This window comes from Oncorhynchus tshawytscha, linkage group LG28 (assembly GCF_018296145.1).
Source record: "Oncorhynchus tshawytscha isolate Ot180627B linkage group LG28, Otsh_v2.0, whole genome shotgun sequence".
NCBI lineage: Eukaryota > Metazoa > Chordata > Actinopteri > Salmoniformes > Salmonidae > Oncorhynchus > Oncorhynchus tshawytscha.
Genome location: NC_056456.1, coordinates 20023816 through 20045657, shown reverse-complemented (window position 1 = coordinate 20045657; position 21842 = coordinate 20023816). Strand labels below are relative to the sequence as shown.

The following is a 21842-nucleotide window of genomic DNA, read 5'->3' as shown; positions in this document are numbered from 1 at the left end:
CTGTTCTGTCCACCGCCATGTCCTATTCTTTTCCAGGAGCTGATTTTGAGGCTTGATTACTGCTGAAAGGTTTGGGAGGAATCTTCTGTAGTAATTTATCAGTCCCGTAAAATATCTCACTTCTGTGATATTTTGTGGTCGTGGTGCCTGTACCATTGCATCGATTTTGTCCTGTGTTTTGTGCAATCCCTTGCGGTTGATTTCATGTCCACAGAAGACAATCCTGTCTTCGAAGAACTCACACTTCTGTAAGTTTGCATGTAGACCATACTCTTTCAGTCTTTTCAGGACCACTTCCAGGTTAGCCAGGTGCTCTTTGTCAGTGCGTCCTGTTATGATCATGTTATCCAGGATACACTGGGTGCCTGGGATTCCTTGAAAAATCTGGTCAATAGTTTGTTGTCAAATGGCTGGGGCTGATGCAATGCCAAAAACCAGGCGGTTATACCTGTATAGACCTTGTGTGTTTATTGTCAGGTAATCTTTGGAGCTCTCTTCAACCGGTAGCTGCAGGTAAGCCTGTTTCAGATCGATTTTACTGAAGTGTTTCCCACCAGCTAGTGCAGCAAAGATGTCATCCAGACGTGGCAGGTGGTATTGGTCCACATGCAACATTGAATTCACAGTTACCTTGAAGTCCCCACACATTCTAACAGACCTGTCTGTCTATCTTCACAATAGGAACTATGGGTGTGGCCCATTCGCTTCTGTCCACTTTTGTCAGGATCCCTGTATCCTGCAAGCGATCCATTTCCGCTTCCACCTTTGGTCTCAGAGAGTATGGTACAGATCTGGCTTTGCAGAATTGTGTCATCTCTTAGTACAAGTTTTGCTGTGAAGCCTTTTACTGTTCCCATCTGATCACTGAAAACTGTGTTGTATTTCTTCCGCAAGTGTTCCAGTGTTTGGTCTGTGCCTTTCTCTTTGGACTGGAACGTGTGGAGCATTTTCAAGTCACACCAGTTGAGCTTTATTTTTGAAAGCCATTCCCTGCCAAACAATGGGGGGGCAGTTCCAGGCACCACATACAGCTGTAACTGCTGTGTTTGCTCCCCATAACTCACTCTGACCTGCAACGCCCCCATTGGGCTCAATCTCTCTCCTGAGTAGGTCTTCAGCAACACATTTGTTCATCTGAATGAATCACTGCCACTGTTCTCTGCTAGTGCGTTCACAGACCCTTTCGTTTTCTCAGTTTTCCCGTTGTGACTGAATTTTGCTCTGCATGCTCTTTGAATGTGCCCCCTTCTACAGCATGTGACAAATTTAGTCTTTAAAACGGCAGTCCTCTGCTCTGTGACCATCTCTGTCACACCTGTTGCCTTTTTCGGCCACACGGTGGCGATGTCGGTTGCGTGAAAACTTGTGTAGGGAAGTTTGTGATTGGTCAGTATTTCTTTTACTTTGCAACTCAAATGCATCTTTAGTCGCGATTTCCATAGCCACAGCAATTTCAACAGCCTTTGCAAACATGAGATCTGATTCTGTGAGCAAATGTTTTTGAATGTGTTCATGTTTCAGTCCACAAACAAATCTATCCCTTAATGTGTCATTTAGGTTCTCTCCAACTGGCAATGTTCAGACAGTTTCTTCAACTCTGCTACATATGTACTAACACCCTCCCCTTCATTCTGATCTCTCTTGTGGAAACAAAAATGTTCCGCGATGAGGAGTGGTTTAGGTGATAGGTGATTTTGCAATATCTCCACAATCTCTGTGAATGTTTTATTGGAGGGCTTCAGAGGGGCAGTCAGATCTCTTAGCAAACTGTACGTTTTTGGGCCAATTAAACTCAACAACGCTGGTACTCTCGTTATCAGCAATGTCATTTGCAATGAAGTACTGTTCCAGTCGTTCAATGTAAGTTGCCCAGTTCTCTTGCGTGTCATCAAACACATCTATTTTCCCAATGCTAGCCATTCTCTTTACCTCCGGCTCCACGGGTCTTTAATCTGCCGCCTCGTTGTCGTCAGCGCTCCCCTCGTCTTCACTGCTTGCTAGCTGTTGTGCTACAGGGTCTAAATATTCCTCTCTTCCTACGAGCTCCATCTGCATTCGTGAAGCACACTGCAGGTAATCATCCTCGTCGCCATTGTAGTGTCTTAGCTCTTATTACTTATTTATATAATAAGAAAGACTCTGAATACAAGAAATTGAACTGAAGCTTCACATTTACTAAAACGAGTTAGTACCAGAATAACATAGAACAACACTGCGCATGACCAAGGGGGCTCCATTCTTAAAGGGGACATCAGTAATTAACAGAACATAGCAGTAGGGATGGTATTGAGCAGTGCCAGGTTTCCTCCAGACATGACGCTTGGCATTCAGGACAAAGAGTTCAATCTTGGTTTCATCAAATCAAATTGTATTAGTCACATGTGCCGAATACTTACTGTGCTTACTTGCGAGCCCCTAACCAACAATGCAGTTTAAAAAAATACAGATAAGATTAAGAGATAAAAGTAAGTAATTAGAGAGCAGCAGTGAAATAACAACAGCGAGACTATATACGGGTGGTACCGATACAGAGTCAATGTGTGGGGGAACCGGTTATTTGAGGTAGTATGTACATGTAGGTAGAGACCAGAGAATCTTGTTTCTCATGGTCTGAGAGTCCTTTAGGTGCCTTTTGGCAAACTCCAAGCGGGCTGTCATGTGCCTTTTACTGAGAAGTGGCTTCCGTCTGGCCACTCTACCATAAAGGCCTGATTGGTGGAGTGTTGCAGAGATGGTTGTCCTTCTGGAAGGTTCTCCCATCTCCACAGAGGAACTCTGGAGCTCTGTCAGAGTGACCATCTGGTTCATTGTCATCTCCCTGACCAAGGCCCTTCTCCCCCGATTGTTCAGTTTGGCCTGCGGCAAGCTCTATGAAGAGTCGTGGTGGTTCCAAACGTCTTCCATTTAAGAATGATGGAGGCCACTGTGTTCTTGGGGACCTTCAATTCTGCAGAAATGTTTTGGTACCTTTCCCCAGATCTGTACCTCGACACCATTCTGTATTTGAGCTCTATGGACAATTCCTTCAACCTCATGGCTTGGTTTTCGCTCTGACATATTTATGTAAATAAGGTCTTTCGGTTTTTATAAATTTGCAAACATAGCTAAAAACCTGTTTTCACTGTGTGTAGATTGATGAGGAAAACATTTTACTTAATCCAATTTAGCATAAGGCTGTAACGTAACAATGTGGAAAAACTCGCAATCTAAACCCTGCATGCTCTTTATTTCTTGCTCTCCTTCTCTCAGAGGCAGAAGCAGTCATAGCATTGCCATTCTGCTTCAAACCACAATGAAACGTAAAGTTAGAAACACATATTTGCACTTACTTGACATCCTGTAGCCTAATAAAGAATCAATTGTCCCAGTTCCAATGCATTTAGCACATTTCCCAATTGCAGAGTTCCCTGGAGGACCCCAGGACTTTTTGTTCTCCTTAGAATACACTTTGGAATATATTTGAAAAGATGCAAGAGGAGGGAGAGCTGAGTTCACCTGTGATGGAGGCCGTATGATGAGGGCGACAGGGAAAGCCCTACGGTCTACGATAGGGGGACACTGGAGTGAAACATATAACTGATCAACTAAGACTTGTTTTATGGAAAATCTGTGGATGGAGCTTTTCCTCACAATAACAATTGACATTGATATGGAGATGTGTCAATAGGTGTCAATGCGCATCATGTTGGTGACCTAGAAATTTCAATATGATCCAGTAATTCACAGTACCAGTCATGAAAGGATATGATTGAAGTGCCAGTTGTGTGAAGTTGTTTATGGTAATCCTAGCATAGATACAGGAATAGAAACATAAATTAAACATGGTCTTACTTAACAACTGGAATGTCGATAGCAAGACATTTAGTGCTGCTGTTATGTGTATTACTGTGGGTGAGGAAAATTGTATGTGTCACGCCCTGGTCGAAGTATTTTGTGTTTATCTTCATGTATTGGGTCAGGCCAGGGTGTGGCATGGGGTTTTTGTATTGTGGTGTGTTTTGTCTTGGGGTTTTGGTGTTGGTATTGGGATTGTAGCTTAGTGGGGTATCTAGCAAAGTCTATGGCTGTCTGGAGTGGTTCTCAATCAGAGGCAGGTGTTTATCGTTGTCTCTGATTGGGAACCATATTTAGGCAGCCATATTCTTTGAGTTTGTCGTGGGTGATTGTCCTTAGTGTCTTTGGTCCTGTCTATGTGTTAGGTTACACAAGTATAGGCTGTTTCGGTTTTCGTTACGTTTATTGTTTTTGTAGTGTTTGTATTTAGATTCGTGTTACGTTTGTTGAATAAACATGGATCGCAATCTACACGCTGCATTTTGGTCCGACTCTCCTTCACACCTAGAAAACCGTTACAGTATGTTCTGTGTTCAGCCCAAAATGTAATTTTGTATGATTGCTATCTATTTGCTGCCTTTTCCGGATCTGCTGTCATTTCTCATTCTGACTGGTACGTAATGAGCAGGATAAATATTCAAATATAACATAAGTTAATCATGTTTCTGGCTTTTAGAGTCTTTATGTGTATGTACAGTGTGAAGCAGTCTGTAGGGCTACAGTGGATGTTAAAGCCCCAATGCAGTCTTTTTAATTGTATTTTTAAAAGCATCACTGTATGCCTAATTCAGTAAATCACTGTGTGTTTATTTCATGAAAATGATATTTGTAATCATTTATTTCCCTGTGCCTCCTTTACATTGGTATACTCAGTGTGTGAATACTGTATATATACACTACATGACCAAAAGTATGTGAACACCTGCTCTTCGAACATCTCATTCCAAAATCATGGGCATGAATAGAGTTGCCCCCCCCTTTTCTGCTATAATAGCCTGCACTCATCCCAAAAGTGTTCAATGGGGTGGGGTTAAGGTCTGGGCTTTGTGCGGTCCAGTCAAGTTCTTACACACAGATCTTGACAAACAATTGAATCCATGTTAGAATAAGGCTGTAACGTAACAAAATGTGGAAAAAGTCAAGGGGTCTAAGTACTTTCTGAATGAACTGTATACTATGCTGCGCTCCCAAGCAAAAAGACAGTAACTGCTTTGGTCGAAAATGAGTTAATGACATTTTTGTTACATTAAATACATGCTTAATCATGTGGACAAGTATCCTGCCTCTATTGTAATTGTGTTTTGGAGAAAATGGGGGTCGTATTTGCAGTAACTGCAAAAAGTTACCGTGAAACCACGGTAAGTGGCAGTAACTGAAATTACTGCCTTTTAGCTTGGTTTCAACCTGCCCTTGGCTGCAGTTACTGCGTTTTACCTTTGTATCATATAATTTTATTCTGATAGTGAGGCTGTATGACACTAACTGACAACTACACACATACACATTGCTAATCTAGGGATACAACACCATGGCACAGCATTCCCGGGGGGAATGATGGTTGAACTTGCTCTGAAACGCCGACATCGGTAAGAACTAGCTAGCTAAGTAGATCTGACATCAAAATTAACTAACTAGCTAGCGAGCATAGACTAACAACGCTACCTGCTCTCATAAGATATCTGCAATTGATACTAACGTCAATCTATTAGCCATTTAATGAATTATATTATGAAATGTAATGTAATCTTTGAATCAGTACACCATACACACGATTTCTAGCCAGTGACAGCCACCTAGCTAAAACCGACGCGCCTCTACCAAAACGTCAAAACCTACCTAGCTAGCACAGGAAATGCAGATGAGCTTGGTGATTGACATAAATTCACTGAACGCCCACACTAACACACGGTTATATTAACAGTATTGCACTTTTCATGTAGCCTGCTTTTGGCCAGCTAAAAGCCTAAGGCACTGATCAAGCAACATTATGGTCTCTAAACGTTCAAATCCTGTTGTAGGATCTTCATTTGACCTATATTGTCACAGCAACATTTTAACATTTAGCCCGTAATGTTGCTTGATTGGTGGTTAGGCTATTAGCTGGCTACATGAAAAGTGCAATACTGTTTGATTTGCTCCTTTGCTTTTTTTTTTTGCGCTAAAATAAATAAAGTAGTTGTGTTGAAGCCTAATGGCTACGCTCAATAATCCACTGTTTGTGTGCTCCCATCCTATTCATTGGTACAACTTGAATTTGAAGTGGCTTTAAAGTAGAGAAAAGGTCAAATCCTCCAAAAATGTAAATGATGACACTGGCCTACATTAAAGAGCATATTTGCTCTTGGACCACATCGTTTTTAGAGGACAGGTTTCCCTCGTGGTTATCAAATTCCATCTTTTGATTTCAGTCTCATCAGCAAAGTCAGTCACATTTCCTTTCCTTCCTTCCCAAGGTCCTCTCACTAGGTGCAGATGTCCTACCAGAGTACAAGCTCCAGACCCCTCGCATCCATAAATGGACCATCCTGCACTACAGCCCCTTCAAGGCGGTGTGGGACTGGGTCATCCTGCTCCTGGTCATCTACACTGCCATCTTCACCCCCTACACTGCGGCCTTTCTCCTTAGTGACCAGGAGGGGGCGGCCATGCAGACCTGTGGTTACTCCTGCTCTCCGCTCAACGTGGTGGACCTCATCGTGGACATCATGTTCATTGTTGATATCATCATCAACTTCAGGACGACGTACGTCAACAACAATGACGAGGTGGTCAGCCAGTCACAGCGGATCGCTGTGCACTACTTCAAAGGCTGGTTCCTTATAGACATGGTGGCGGCTATCCCCTTTGACCTGCTCATATACCGCTCGGGAGAAGAGGTGAGGAGATCAGGGTGGAATGGTCTTATTGTACCTATCCAAATGCTGCTGTGAGAGTCTGTTATAAGAATCCGTGCAAATATGTATTTATTCTTTCTTAAGTAAGCTGACACAGTGATAATAATAAAGCAAGTTTGGTTTTATGGCTAGGTGTTCTGCATGTGTGAATGACCATTGTTTGACCTCTTTCTGACTTATACCATTTTAGACAACAACTCTGATTGGTCTGTTGAAGACTGCTCGGCTGCTGCGATTGGTGCGCGTAGCTCGGAAGCTGGACCGATACTCTGAATACGGAGCGGCCGTCCTATTCCTCCTCATGTGTACCTTTGCCCTCATAGCTCATTGGCTGGCCTGTATCTGGTACGCCATTGGTAATGTGGAGCGTGCAGGAGCAGCCCGGATTGGCTGGCTGGACTCTCTGGGTGACCAGCTCGGAAAACCCTACAATCAGACTATACCAGGGTCAGGTCCCTCCATAAGGGACAAGTATGTGACAGCACTCTACTTTACCTTCAGTAGCCTGACCAGCGTGGGCTTTGGAAATGTCTCACCCAACACCAACTCTGAGAAGATCTTCTCCATCTGCGTCATGCTCATCGGCTGTAAGTCACAATTATTAACCCTCAATACACAAATAAGTATTGCTTTATATACACGCTATGCCTCTATTAACCTATGATTTGAAATTTGACAACACATGAATGGACAATGTGTAATTATGGATTATGTTTGTGGGATGTGTTCAACCTATTGGATAGCCATATCTCGTACCCGCTGCCCAAGGCAATTCTCCCCCGGGATGTTCATTTTACTGTATCGTGTCTAATAATATAAAAAGCTGCACATTTTGATCAAATCAAATCAAATGCTATTTGTCACATGCGCCGAATACAACAGGTGTGGTAGACCTTACAGTGAAATGCTTACTTATACAAGCCATAACCAACAATGCAGTCCAAAAATAACATTTTAATAAAAACCTTTAAAAAAAAGAATAAGAAATAAAAGTAGCAAATAATTCAAGAGCAGTAGTAAAATAACAATAGCGAAGCTATATACAGGGAGTACCGGTATAGAGTCAATGTGCGGGGGCACCAGTTAGTTGAGGTAATTGAGGTAATATAGTATGTACATGTAGGTAGAGTTATTAAAGTGACTATGCATAGATAATAACAGAGAGTAGCAGCAGTGTAAAATGAGGGGGTTGGGGGGGGCAATGCAAATAGTCTGGGTGGCCATTTGATGAGATGTTCAGGAGTCTTATGGCTTGGGGGTAGAAGCTGTTTAGAATCCTCTTGGACCTAGTCTTGGTGGTCCGGTACCGCTTGTCATACGGTAGCAAAGAGAACAGTCTATGACTAGGGTGGCTGGAGTCTTTGACCATTTTTAGGGCCTTCCTCTGACACCACCTGGTATAGAGGTCCTGAATGGCAGGAAGCTTGGCCCCAGTGATGTACTGGGCCGTATGCACTACCCTCTATAGGTCTTTGCGGTCGGAGGCCGAGCAGTTGCCATACCAGGCAGTGATGCAACCAGTTGTAGAACGTTTTGAGGATCTGAGGACCCATGCCAAATATTTTCAGTCGCCTGAGGGAGAATAGGTTTTGTTGTGCCCTCTTCACCACTGTCTTGGTGTGCTTGGACCATGTTAGTTCTTGGTGATGTGGACACCAAGGAACTTGAAGCTCTCAACTTGCTCCACTACAGCCCCGTACATGCACAAAATCATCATGTTTTCCTAGGATTGTAATGTTACGTTTCTTTTTTGCAAATATGCCAAGACCTCTATCTCTGTTCTCTCTGTCTATCAACAGCTCTGATGTATGCTAGCATATTTGGTAATGTGTCAGCCATCATCCAGCGTCTCTACTCTGGCACAGCTCGCTACCACACCCAGATGCTGCGGGTTCGAGAATTCATCCGGTTCCACCAGATCCCCAACCCACTGAGGCAGCGGCTGGAGGAGTACTTCCAACATGCCTGGTCCTACACTAACGGCATTGATATGAATGCTGTGAGTCACACACACGCACACACGCACACACACACACACACACACACACACACACACACACACACACACACACACACACACACACACACACACACACACACAGCTACTTGTTCTGGTCATTTACTGTAAGTGTGGCGAAATGGTCACAAAGTAGTACTTGTAAAAAGGCAACACGCAGTGGTCGTCACAAAAGACAAACCAACGGATGTCTGTCCACTCCACTATGTTGTCCAGGTGCTGAAGGGCTTCCCAGAGTGCTTACAGGCTGATATCTGCCTGCACCTCAACCGCACCCTGCTGGAGAACTGTAAGGCCTTCAAGGGCTCCACTAAGGGCTGCCTGCGGGCCCTGGCCATGAGGTTTAAGACCACCCACGCACCGCCAGGTGACACCCTGGTTCACGCTGGTGACATCATCTCAGCCCTTTACTTCATCTCCCGTGGCTCCATAGAGATCTTGAGAGGGGATGTGGTGGTGGCCATCCTGGGTAGGATATCATCTAAACTGCATTTCCATATGGCACAATAAAATGGACATGATTTGAATTGACTAATATCGACCCTATCCTAAAGCAGTGGCTTTTAACCTTCTGGCTTTTAACCTGTATATTGTTGCAGAGGCTTTCAACCCAGTCTCTCTCATCTCCTCCACTCCTTGATATGCCTCATAGCCCTCCACAATGTTGAGCGTAACATCCTCATCTAGTGGTTACTATGGGTTAGTCACAAGAATATGAGCGATCACATCCATTTGGAAACCTTGTAAATCACTATAAATGAATACAGAAAAAGTGAATTACATATGAATTAATGACACATTGTCTCTGAATATCCACAATATCTGAAGCATATCATATATCCATGTTGATCATATTCTAAAATAGATATGGTATCATCTAATGTAGCTACATCCAGTAAACAATCTCTCCTTCCCTTCCTGCAGGTAAGAATGACATCTTCGGAGAGCCCATTAACATGTATGCCCGTCCAGGGAAGTCCAATGCCAACGTGAGGGCTCTGACCTACTGTGACCTCCATAAGATCCACAGGGAGGACATGCTGGAGGTGCTGGACATGTATCCCGAGTTCTCTGACTACTTCTGGGGGAACCTGGAGATCACATTCAACCTCCGGGATGTGAGTGGGCTTTTTGTTAAAGAATTTTGTCACTAATTCCTTGCTAGAAAGTGAGATTCAGGGGAATATGCTGTTTCTTATCTTTACATTTGATTGTTGGAATTCAAATGTTTTGACTAAAGAAATCACTCTATTTCTTCTCGCTGTTTTTCAGACTGCCACGGTTGCTGGCTCAATGAGCAGTAAGGACTCTGACCATGGTGGAGTCAACCATCGGATTCCCAGACAAGAACTGTCTCTCAGCATGGGCAGAGGTGTGGTACCCTGTTAGTCAAGTACTCTGACTGGCACACAGCTATATTAGATTGTTATGTGTAATTTAGTTTGATTTGAGTAAACCCATTCAATTTGCATTAATCACACTTGCTTCAATTTAAATCAAATCAAAATCAAATCAAATTTATTCATATAGCCCTTCGTACATCAGCTGATATCTCAAAGTGCTGTACAGAAACCCAGCCTAAAACCCCAAACAGCAAGCAATGCAGGTGTAGAAGCACGGTGGCTAGGAAAAACTCCAGAGAAAGGCCAAAACCTAGGAAGAAACCTAGAGAGGAACCAGGCTATGTGGGGTGGCCAGTCCTCTTCTGGCTGTGCCGGGTGGAGATTATAACAGAACATGGCCAAGATGTTCAAATGTTCATAAATTACCAGCATGGTCCAATAATAATAAGGCAGAACAGTTGAAACTGGAGCAGCATGGCCAGGTGGACTAGGGACAGCAAGGAGTCACCATGTCAGGTAGTCCTGAGGCATGGTCCTAGGGCTCAGGTCCTCCGAGAGCGAGAAAGAAAGAGAGAAAGAGAGAATTAGAGAGAGCACACTTAAATTCACACAGGACACCGAATAGGACAGGAGAAGTACTCCAGATATAACAAACTGACCCTAGCTCCCCGACACATAAACTACTGCAGCATAAATACTGGAGGCTGAGACAGGAGGGGTCAGGAGACACTGTGGCCCCATTCGAGGACACCCCCGGACAGGGCCAAACAGGAAGGATATAACCCCACCCACTTTGCCAAAGCACAGCCCCCACACCACTAAAGGGTTATCTTCAACCACCAACATACCATCCTGAGACAAGGCCGAGTATAGCCCACAAAGTTCTCCGCCACGTCACAACCCAAGGGGGGAGGGGGGCGCCAACCCAGACAGGAAGATCACATCAGTGACTCAACCCACTCAAGTGACGCACCCCTCCCAGGGACGGTATGAAAGAGCCCCAGTAAGCCAGTGACTCAGCCCCTGTAATAGGGTTAGAGGCAGAGAATCCCAGTGGAAAGAGGGGAACCGGCCAGGCAGAGACAGCAAGGTTGGTTCGTTGCTCCAGAGCCTTTCCGTTCACCTTCCTACTCCTGGGCCAGACTACACTCAATCATATGACCCACTGAAGAGATGAGTCTTCAGTAAAGACTTAAAGGTTGAGACCGAGTTTGCGTCTCTTACATGGGTAGGCAGACCATTCCATAAAAATGGAGCTCTATAGGAGAAGGCCCTGCCTCCAGCTGTTTGCTTAGAAATTCTAGGGACAATTAGGAGGCCTGCGTACGTGTAGGTATGTACGGCAGGACCAAATCAAAGAGATAGGTAGGAGCAAGCCCATGTAATGCTTTGTAGGTTAGCAGTAAAACCTTGAAATCAGCCCTTGCCTTGACAGGAAGCCAGTGTAGGGAGGCTAGCACTGGAGTAATATGATCAAATTTTTTGGTTCTAGTCAGGATTCTAGCAGCCGTATTTAGCACTAACTGAAGTTTATTTAGTGCTTTATCCGGGTAGCCGGAAAGTAGAGCATTGCAGTAGTCTAACCTGGAAGTGACAAAAGCATGGATTAATTTTTCTGCATCATTTTTGGACAAAAAGTTTCTGATTTTTGCAATGCTACGTAGATGGAAAAAAGCGGAAATTTAGACTGTTCTAAGTCTGTTCTATCCACACTGAGTATACAAACAAGAACACCTGCTCTTTCCATGACATAGACTGACCAGGTGAATCCAGGTGAAATCTATGATCACTTATTTATGTCACTTGTTAAATCCACTTCCATCAGTATAGATGAAGGGGTGGAGACAGGTTAAAGAAGGATGGTAAAGCCTTGAGACAATTGAGACATGGATTGTGTATGTGTGTCATTCAGAGGGTGAATAGACCAGACAAAAGATTTAAGTGCCCTTGAACAGGGTATGGTAGTAGATGCCAGGTGCACCAGTTTGTGTCAAGAACTGCAATGCTGCTGGGTTTTTCACGCTCAACAGTTTCTTGTGTGTATCAAGAATGGAGTCAACATGGGCCAGCGTCCCTGTGGAACGCTTTCGACACCTTGTAGAGTCCATGACCCGACGAATTGAGGCTGTTCTGAGGGTGCACGCTATTCCCTATGCACTACCCTATAGGCCCTAGTCAGAAGTAGTGCACTAAATGGGGAATAGAATACCATTTGGGACAAACTTTCTGCGTTCTCTGCCTTGCCTCACAGATGCAGGGGAGACCAATCCATCCCAGAGACCTGTCCGCAGGGCCAGAGGCCAGAGCTCCAGAGACCAGGGAGATGGACAGAACACAGAGTTTGAGGGGCTGAAGAACTCCGTTTATTCTCCTTCCCACTCCAGCGGAGATGAGGAGTCAGTGTTAACCAGCCCTGTACAACCAACTTCACTAGTGGGGACCCCCTATAGTGAAACCACCATCCTCAACATCAGCAGTGCTTCAGAAGATGAGATGAACCACAAAACTGGCAACACCTGCAACGCTCTCTCAGGTAGACAATCCATTCATGAGCACTACTTTTATATAAAACCTTTGCCTTTGTGTTAGATCTCAGTGGTGTTATTTATCTCCATTGATGCACCAATATAATAGCCACACATGCTGCTATTCATGTCAGTACAGTATACTGTATGCATCTGATGTAGATATTGTATGAGCTGGACTAGCTGTCAGTCTAACCTCCACTCTCTATCAGGGGCTATCTCAGGTGTCTCCAACATCTTCAGTTTCTGGGGGGAGAGCCGTGAGCAGCAGCAGTATCAGGAGGTACCCTGCCACAGCCTGCCCTCCCCTCCCCCTCATCCTCCCACTCGCAACGTTGCCCAGAGCAGCAACAACCGACGGCAGCGCAGCGAGCTAGAGAACAGGCTGGACCTGCTGCAGAGACAGCTCTACAGGTCTGCTAATTCCATATTTAGTGCACTACTTTTGACCAGGGCCCAGGGTATAGGGTGCCATTTGGGATGCAGTCGATGACATCCCAAACCTTTGCTGTTGGGAGGCTGTCTCCCTTTAACTGAGCGATAATAAGATGACCCAAATAGTTTTTACAATAACCTTTTACTATAGTGACATTGGGTACTTGAAGGATGGAAGGCTTGAGGTTTAAATGTGGTTGTAGCTGTGGTTGTAGATTCTGATACTCTACTGGGATCCCTCAGATTGGAGTCACGGATGTCAACAGACATCGGGGCCATCATGCAGCTGCTCCAGAGACAGATGGTGCTGGTGCCCCCGGCCTACAGCACAGTGTCCTCCTCCCCTGAACCGTCTGTCACCCCCACCCTCACCCCCAGGCCTGCAGAAAGGCTGGTGCAGCCTGCCTCACCACTGGACTCAGAGACCCTAGCCTCCCTCTCACAGGTACTGAATACCACAATTTGCAACTGAGCACACTGATGTGGGACCATCAAAGCATTTTGGCTGGTGAAAGACACATCTTCCAAGTGATTGTTTTTAGATTGAACCTGGTTATCAATTTAGTGCAGTTGATTTACTGACATACTGACATTCTTTGCCGGTATTAAGGTCACAAAGTGCAGTTGTGGTTGTGTCATCAGTGTGATAGCAGCACATTGGTTTGAGAGCGTTTGTTTTTGTGCAAAAACATTGGGTTAAAGACACCATTAACATTAGGATGTTGGGTGGAAATCCGCTAAGCCCACCAGGTGGTCTGGTCTAACCCCCTCTGGATGTAGGTCATCAGCTGGTTGGGGCTATCATCCCTCGTCTGGATCCATAGCAAACAACTGATCAGTCTGTCTTATCTAGCCTACTGTATATCAACCAATTATCCCACTTTTATGTTTCCATGTTCACTCTGAGAGGGTATTCTGTAGTTGTGTACCGTAGATCATCTTATGATTCTTCTCACCTCTCACTCTTGTTCTTTACCTCAGTTCTTTGTCGACACAGACTTTGACGACAGCCCTTCCAAGTCCCGTGAGTCTCCGCACAGCATGGAGCCAACCCCAGTCCTGGACACACTCCCCCAGACTCAGCCTCTTTCCATTAGCATCCGCCCAGAGCATCAACCCCTGGGCTTGTCCAGCCATCCAGATACTGTGCCCTTAAGCCTGGTCAAACATGGGAACTTCTCAGTGTCAGTGCCGGGGTCAGGGACAGGATTGGCTCAGTCAGAGCCCTCGGATGGCCGGCGGCGCTCCCTGCCTGGGAAACACACAGCTCTGGACCTGGAGAGCCCCTGGACAACTGCACACAGATACAGCTCTGACCCTGGGAGTTAGGGGCCATCCATGGCACTGTATGTGTAATACTAACAGACTCACTGTTTATGGACATGGAGTCAGAAGAGGATGTAGTCAAACAAAAACATATCCAAACTGCTTCCCTCTTTGCTCCTGAAATACAATATCCTGGGCTTCGGATAACAACACTGTTTGGTCATTATGGTCCTCAAAGCATATCTTTTCACAAATGTATACTACCATTTGCAGTATTGTATATGGAAACATATTTGTCGTTGTTAGTCAATATCTGTCTCTATATGTCCTTGTCGTCTCCACATAGGGGTCAACTGGAGTGTTAGCCGGGCTAACACTACTTTCTGTTTTGTCTGGTGTAGTTGTGATGGGAGAGATGTTGCTAAGTTTCACTGGTCTACTGATATTGCTGTACCGGCTGTCCGGCTCAATGGGTAAAATCCATGAATTCTGGGATCCATGTCAAGTCCTTGAATTACTGAACTATATTAGCAAGCAATATGCAAACTGTACAAGTTTTCTGTTCTCTTATCATGCTGTAAACGATATGGTTTCTTCTCTCCTTTGTCCTTGAGTTAGCCTAGATGTTAAATGAGATGGCGGGCGCGCTGAATGATGACATAATAACCAATCCCAGACCAGCAGAGGATTACAGAATGATGATATAATCTACTGAATGAAGTATCTATCAGAACACATTAATATTCCATGATGCAGGCTGGCCAACTGGGACCATTCACCTCCCTTCTCTCTCTGACTCCAGAAGACAGACTACTCAGTTACTGTAACAAGCAAAGCCAAGTGTAATGCCACTGCTAAAATGCCACTGTTTACACATTTAAGGGCAGGACCTGCATGTGTTACAACCTAAACTAAAATGTTCTGTCTCTTGTTTGATAAAAGATTTAGATTGAATGATTTATTGAAAATGCATCTGTATATATTTAAAGAATCTATCGTTATAGTTGATTGATTCATTGTCAGTCTTAGTAGTACCCTTACTTATCCTATTGTTATAGTTGTGTTACTGTCCAGTTCTGGGAAATAGATTACTGCAAGGAAAGTAGCTTGAAATGTAGGGATATAATAAATGAATAAAAAGATTAACAAGAAATGCATTGTTTTGTGTATGGGTCATACCTTGAAGCTATTCAAACAAATGACCAATTGAACAGGCCAATGCATATGTCTTATCACGTGTTTATTCATGTGTGTTTTACTAAACATGAACAATAGGACTTTCAGTGGAAAGATATTTAATACGAATTCATGACTATGTGTATACGCTTCAGCCCTACACTGATCTGGAAATAAGGCCGATGTAAATCTACAGTAACTCATAAAACGGCCGGTCACTATCAATAGATTACATTTTTTTTTTAATCCTGATCAATCTACACACAATACCCCATAACGACAAAGCGAAAACAGGTTTTTATACATTTTTGAAAATGTATTAAAAATAAAACAGAAATACCTTATTTACATCAGTATTCAGACCCCTTTGAGGTGAAAGGAATTGTCCATAGAGCTCCGAGACAGGATTGTGTCGAGGCACAAATCTGTGGCGCATTGAAGGTCACCAAGAACACAGTGGCCTTCATCATTCTTAAATGGATGAAGTTTGGAACCACCCAGACTCTTCCTAGAGCTGGCCGCCCGGCCAGACTGAGCAATCGGGGGAGAGGGCTTTAGTCAGGGAGGTGACCAAGAACCTGATGGTCACTCTGATAAAGATCCAGAGTTCCTCTGTGGAGATGGGAGAACCTTCCAGAGGGACAACCATCTCTGCAGTACTCCATCAATCAGGCCTTTACTCCTCAGTAAAAGGTACATGACAATCAGCTTGTAGTTTTCCTAAATGCAGCTAAATGACTCTCAGAACATGAGAAACAAGATTTTCTGGATTGAACTCTTGGGCCTGAATACCAAGCGTCACGTCTGGAGGAAACCTGGCACCATCCCTATGGTGAAGCAGGGTGCTGGCAGCATCATGCTGTGTGGATGTTAGGGTTGAAGGAAAGATGAACGGAACAAAAAACAGAGAGCTCCTTGATGAAAACATGCTCCAAAGCGCTCAGGACATCAGACTGGGATGAAGGTTCACCTTCCAACAGAACAACGACCCTCAGCACACAGTCAAGACAACGCAGGAGTGGCTTCGGGACAAGTCTCTGAATGTCCTCGAGTGGCCCAGCCAGAGCCTAGACCCGATCGAACACCTCTGGAGAGACCTGAAAATAGCTGTGCAGTGACGCTCCCCATCCAACCTGACAGAGCATGAGAGGATCTGCAGAAAAGAATGGGAGAAATTCCCCAAATACAGGTGTGTCAAGATTGTCGCGTCATACCCAAGAAGACTTGAGGCTGTAATTGCTGCCAAAGGTGCTTCAACAAAGTACTGAGTAATAGCTCTGATCACTTATGTAAATGTGATGTTTAAGTTTTTTATTTTTAATACATTTGTGAAAAATGCTAAAAACCTGGTTTTGCTGTGTCATAATGCAGTATTGTGTGTAGATTGATGAGGGGAAAAAACAATTGAATCAATTTTAGAATAAGGCTGTAATGTAACAAGTCAAGGGGTCTAAATACTTTCCAAATGCACTGTAGATGTGTTTGATACCGTTCATTCTGTTCAGCCATTACAATGATCCTTTTCTCCAATATCTCTACTCACCAGCCTCCTCTGATGAAGCGATTTAAAGACATATTACAGTGCATTCGGAGAGTCTTTCATGCTCAAGTGTCTCCACTCTACAATGAGTTCTTCTATTTAAGAATGATTGAGGCCACTGTGTTCTTGGGGACCTTCAATGCTGCAGAAATATTTTGGTACCCTTCCCCAGATCTGTGCCTCGACACAATCCTGTCTCTGAGCTCTAGAACAATTCCTTCGACCTCATGGCTTGGTTTTTGCTCTTACATACATTGTCAACTGTGGGACCTTATACAGACATGTGTGTTCCTTTCCAAATCATGTCTAACCAATTGAATTTACTGCAGGTGGACTCCAATCAGGTAACTGATGCAAGCAGTAGAATCAGATTTAAAAAACAGGTTTAAAAAAACACCTTCTGGAACAACGGTGAAGAGACACACATAAAGGTACAGACACATGCATGCGTACACATAGTGATATTGTTGTATGGTGATATTGAACATTTTGTGTTGTGGATATGTGGTGGTGTAGGGATGTTATATGATGTACTGTTTTATCTTTAGCTCATTCAGTGCAAACATAGTTCACTGTTTTATCTTTAGTTGTATATGTAATGTGGGTGCTTTGGTGTGTTTGGACCCCAGCAGGAGCTGATGGGGATCGATCCCTAATAAATACAAATAAAGACAAATACAATCAAGTTGAAACATCTCAAGGATGATCAATGGAAACAGGATGCACCTGAGCTCACTTTCGAGTCATATAGCGATATAAGGTATTTAAAAAATATATATTATACATTTGCTATAATTTCTAACAACCTTTTGTCACTTTTTTATTATATGGGATTGTGTGTAGATTGCTGAGGAATATTTTTTATTTAATACATTTTACAATAAGGCTGTAACATAACAAAATGTGGAAAAAGTCACTGTCTGAAGGCACTGTAAATCATGCATAGTCCATGATGGATGGACAAGACCAAAGTCAGAGGGGAACAGGTGTAGGCCTATATATAAACAGCAACAGCATAACTATAGATGAAAGGCACTTTAGATTTGGCTGGTCCAACAATGGCCAGGGATTATCTGCCAGGGATTATATTCCAAATCAAATGAGACCTGTAACCTCTTAATCTTATAGGAAGCACTGCATTACAGCACAGCACGTGAATCTGTTTGGATGGCAGCAGTGGGATGGGATCGGAGGTCTCTTCTTGTGTCATGGTCTTACATGTTTTAGAGCCTGGAGGGTCTGACTTTGTTTACCGCATTAACCGAGAGAGACAGGTTTTTATTAGTGTCACTGAGGTCAGGGCAACATGCCCCACGATAAAGCAACACAGCTGCAGACCATTAATCCGGGAGAGTAGGCTAAAGTTACACATGAGCCTGTAACACTAATTAGATTTCATAATAACGGGCTGAGAGAGACAGGCTATGTTTCCATTGTGACGACGAACAGAAAGACTACGGAATGTAGGCTATCCTTGCATATATTTGAGTGAGACTAGCGACAAAATGCGCAACTGCCATTGAGAGCTGCCTCCATATTACCATTCAGGAGGTTACGTATCGTGCCCATACAGTGTACACATAACTGTTATCTACTGTTAACGATGATTGGTCAAATTTCGTCACTTGCGTGGAGGGATGGAGACTATTGTTCATTCTGCACAATCACAAAAGCTGTCCTTCAACAGATGTGGGCGGCATCTATGCAGGACCGGTGCGCGGCGCCGAATCCTGAGCGTTGATGCAATCATGTGCACCGCTGACAATCTCTGCGTCAAACATAGAGAATCAAACGAAAAACACGGCAGCACTTCTCGACTGTGATAGGCTGAGCGGGGCGAAGGAGGTGGGCTGTTTTCCTGCGGTCAGTGAGTGAAGCGCACTGTATGAGAAGGTGGAACAGACTTCAACCAGCGACATCCACGAGAACCATTGAGAACTGATCAAAAAGAGACAGCATAGGGTGAGTAAAATTATGAATAATGACAATTGACGAGAATGCTACAGGTCTGGTGATTGTCTGGGTTGCAATATTTGTGTGTTTTGCTAGATTGTTCCATGCCCCAGACATGTAGTAATTATTGATGAATGGTTACACGTTTATTACGTAGCAAGAAGCGTACAATATGCACAATATACACAGTTCCCGTCTGGTTGACTGACGCTAATGCGCCCTATTCATTGTTGATACAATATCAGATGATGTACCCAAATTCATGTTTACCTGTCCACAGTGGGCGTGTTTGATTCACTCCCACCACGACCAATGCAGAACATTCTCTTTGTTGTGGTGCCGCAGTTGAGTTAAGGCCAAAGGATGCTGACTGTAGACAGGTGTCCACCGCATCGCATATAGGTCCACGCCAACAGAGCTGACATTGATCGTCGTTACATAAATGTGATATTATGCAGCTTCGACATTATAATTAATTAAGATAACAATGATAGATGCTTAAAGAGTGCACTGCCAGAAGGCTCATCCCTGCGGGAAACGACGAACACCACACAATGCCCCCTCTCCATGCTGTATCTGTGCCTTGGATTAGGGCACATTGTTCTCGGTCAATGTGTATTGTGTAGCGCCCCTCTCTCTTGACTGTAGCCGTACCATGCATGTAGGTAGGCCTATTGTGTGTTGTGCAATCATGGTTCTGTATGCATGTGAACTATGCCCTCTGTAACGTCCTGCAGTCGTCTTAGACCATGCACTTTGCCTTGTTTAGATTTCTATTCTCAGGTGTATTGCTCCTTGTCACACAACAACGATTTATGTAGTCAGTCAGACAGACGGACAGACAAAGACGCACTATAGATAAATGGACCGGGCAGACAGACATAAGGACAAATGACTGTATATGGCACAGACAGACAAGTAGACAGGCATGCTTGGATTAGTAGAGATGGCCTAATGCATGCCATGAAATGGATCTCTCTCAGTCCTCTGGAATGACGGGATTAAAGTGCAATCCTCAACAGATTATGGGAGAGAGAGCTAGATAGACTGGGACAGCACAGCAGCGTGTCTGTCCATAAAGGTTCACAAAGCAAAGCAGAGGCCGATCCCAAAGACTTGCCGAAAGCACTCCAGTGATGTATTGAAGTTTGCTTTGCTTTGTACGAAATACCAATATAGAACCAAACTTTCAGTCTCAAATGTCTGCATGAGTCCAGTGATCTAACAGCCTCTGCAGGAATAGGAGATTCCACGATCTCATTGTAGAGTAGAGATACCTGAACATGAAAGACAACATCTCTTAGGCTGTGTTTAAACAGGCAGCCCAATGTTGATGTTTTTCACTGATTTTGACCAATCGCATCAGATCTTTTCACATCAGATATTTTTCAGAGCTGATCTGATTGGTCAAAATACCAATTAGTGAAAAACATCAGAATTGGGCTGCCTGTGTAAACACAGCCTTGGAGATGTTGTCTTTCATGTTCATGTATCTCTACTCTACAATGACATCGTGGAATCTCCTACTCCTGAAGAGGCTGTTAGATCACTGGACCCATGCAGACATTTGAGACCGTTCTGTTCCAGATTCCAAACTGTCATTGTAGAGTAGAGATATTTGAGCATGAAAGACGAAGTCTCTAAGGCTGTGTAAACACACAGCCTTAGAGACCTGTGTGTTATCATTATTATTTAATGATGCTGTCAGTCACAGAAGAGCAGTGAAATATTTAAGTTGTCATTCAGACTGTTTGAAGTGAAGAAAGCCATAACAGTTTGCTGGATTTTATTAGTAACTCTATATATTAATATATATTCCTGTTCCATCTAGTCCATCATTCCATTGCTCCTCCTCAGTCACCAAAGGATATTCAAATGAAAACCCCTCCGTGTGAAATGAAAACAGGCTATTTTTCATAAAAACTATCCCCCATTATGAGAGCAAAGTGAGGTAAATCCAAAGCGACAACATATGTTTGTTGAAGGGGGAAGCTCAGTATGCCTTGGTGTGCGGCTTCCTCGTCCGCTGCGTGGTCTTGGTGTCAGGTCAAGGTCTGCTGGTCTGTGGTGATGTCTAGCTTTCCTGTCATAAACCATCTTCATCATCTCCACCATGAGATTCTGTCCACTGACTGTGATCTATGAGGACACCAGCCCTCCTCTTTTTCTCCCACAGTGGCCTTGTCTTCCCATCACCAGAGAACTTCACAATAGAGGCAATGTGAAGGTGCTGTATGAGGAGGGCAAGGAGGGCAAGGAGCCAGGGTCTTTGAGAAGAATCCAAGGGAGTAGAAAAAGGGAGAGGGAATGATGTCATCCCCATTAGATGCCACTGTGGCTCCGTTTGAAAATGGATTCTTTGGAGAAATATTTCCTAGATGACTAATGTCAAGGAGCCGTGTAGTTAGGTAGTTTCTACACTTGTTACTCATTGCTAGTGTCACAGTAAATAACAGAGGAGTTATATCATTGCTATATATTCTGAGATACCTTCTTGTTCATGCTGAGTGTTATGACTCCAACATGATTCTCTAAGAGATTGTACATTTGTAATTTGAAGGCTAGACTTTGTTAAGGAAGGATACGTGTGTGTATTTCTAAGAGGAGCAAAAATATGAGTTTAAATGAGAGAGTAGAACCGATTACAATGAGTGGAGGACCATCAGGTCAGTAACTCCAGGTGAGCATCCCATCTTCAGCTCAACATACTTAAACAGGAATTTACGATTCCTGGCAGTTTACATAGCAACACAAATGCCAGAATCCCTGAAAGTTCAACTAAGAGCAAAGAGTCAATAGCCTACCACTTGTATCACTGTCTTCTGTGTTCGAACAGAGACCCTGTATTCCCATGCAGCC

General features: G+C 43.9%; 2 protein-coding genes across 4 annotated transcripts in view; both read left to right on the top strand.

The window, feature by feature from the left end:
- LOC112227374 (potassium voltage-gated channel subfamily H member 2-like) overlaps positions 1-15458 on the top strand; it is a 47044-nt gene extending 31586 nt beyond the window's left edge. For 2 of the 3 annotated variants that reach the window (XM_042308187.1, XM_024392251.2), the window contains 10 exons: positions 6288-6710; positions 6919-7315; positions 8528-8727; positions 8962-9214; positions 9670-9863; positions 10018-10117; positions 12340-12621; positions 12826-13027; positions 13292-13493; positions 14030-15458. In XM_042308187.1, the coding sequence (XP_042164121.1) occupies positions 6288-6710; positions 6919-7315; positions 8528-8727; positions 8962-9214; positions 9670-9863; positions 10018-10117; positions 12340-12621; positions 12826-13027; positions 13292-13493; positions 14030-14377 (2601 nt within the window). In that variant the 3' untranslated portion in view covers positions 14378-15458. Of the gene's footprint in view, positions 1-5214; positions 5421-6287; positions 6711-6918; positions 7316-8527; positions 8728-8961; positions 9215-9669; positions 9864-10017; positions 10118-12339; positions 12622-12825; positions 13028-13291; positions 13494-14029 lie in introns of those variants that run through there. The other variant, XM_042308189.1, reaches the window with a different exon arrangement.
- A 3312-nt stretch (positions 15459-18770) lies between these two features.
- The window catches only part of LOC112226876 (microtubule-associated protein 4), a 49704-nt gene continuing 46632 nt past the window's right edge, over positions 18771-21842 (top strand). Inside the window, exon 1 of the mRNA XM_024391515.2 lies at positions 18771-18992. The gene's annotated coding sequence lies outside the window, so the exon portion shown is untranslated. The remainder of the gene's footprint in view (positions 18993-21842) is intronic.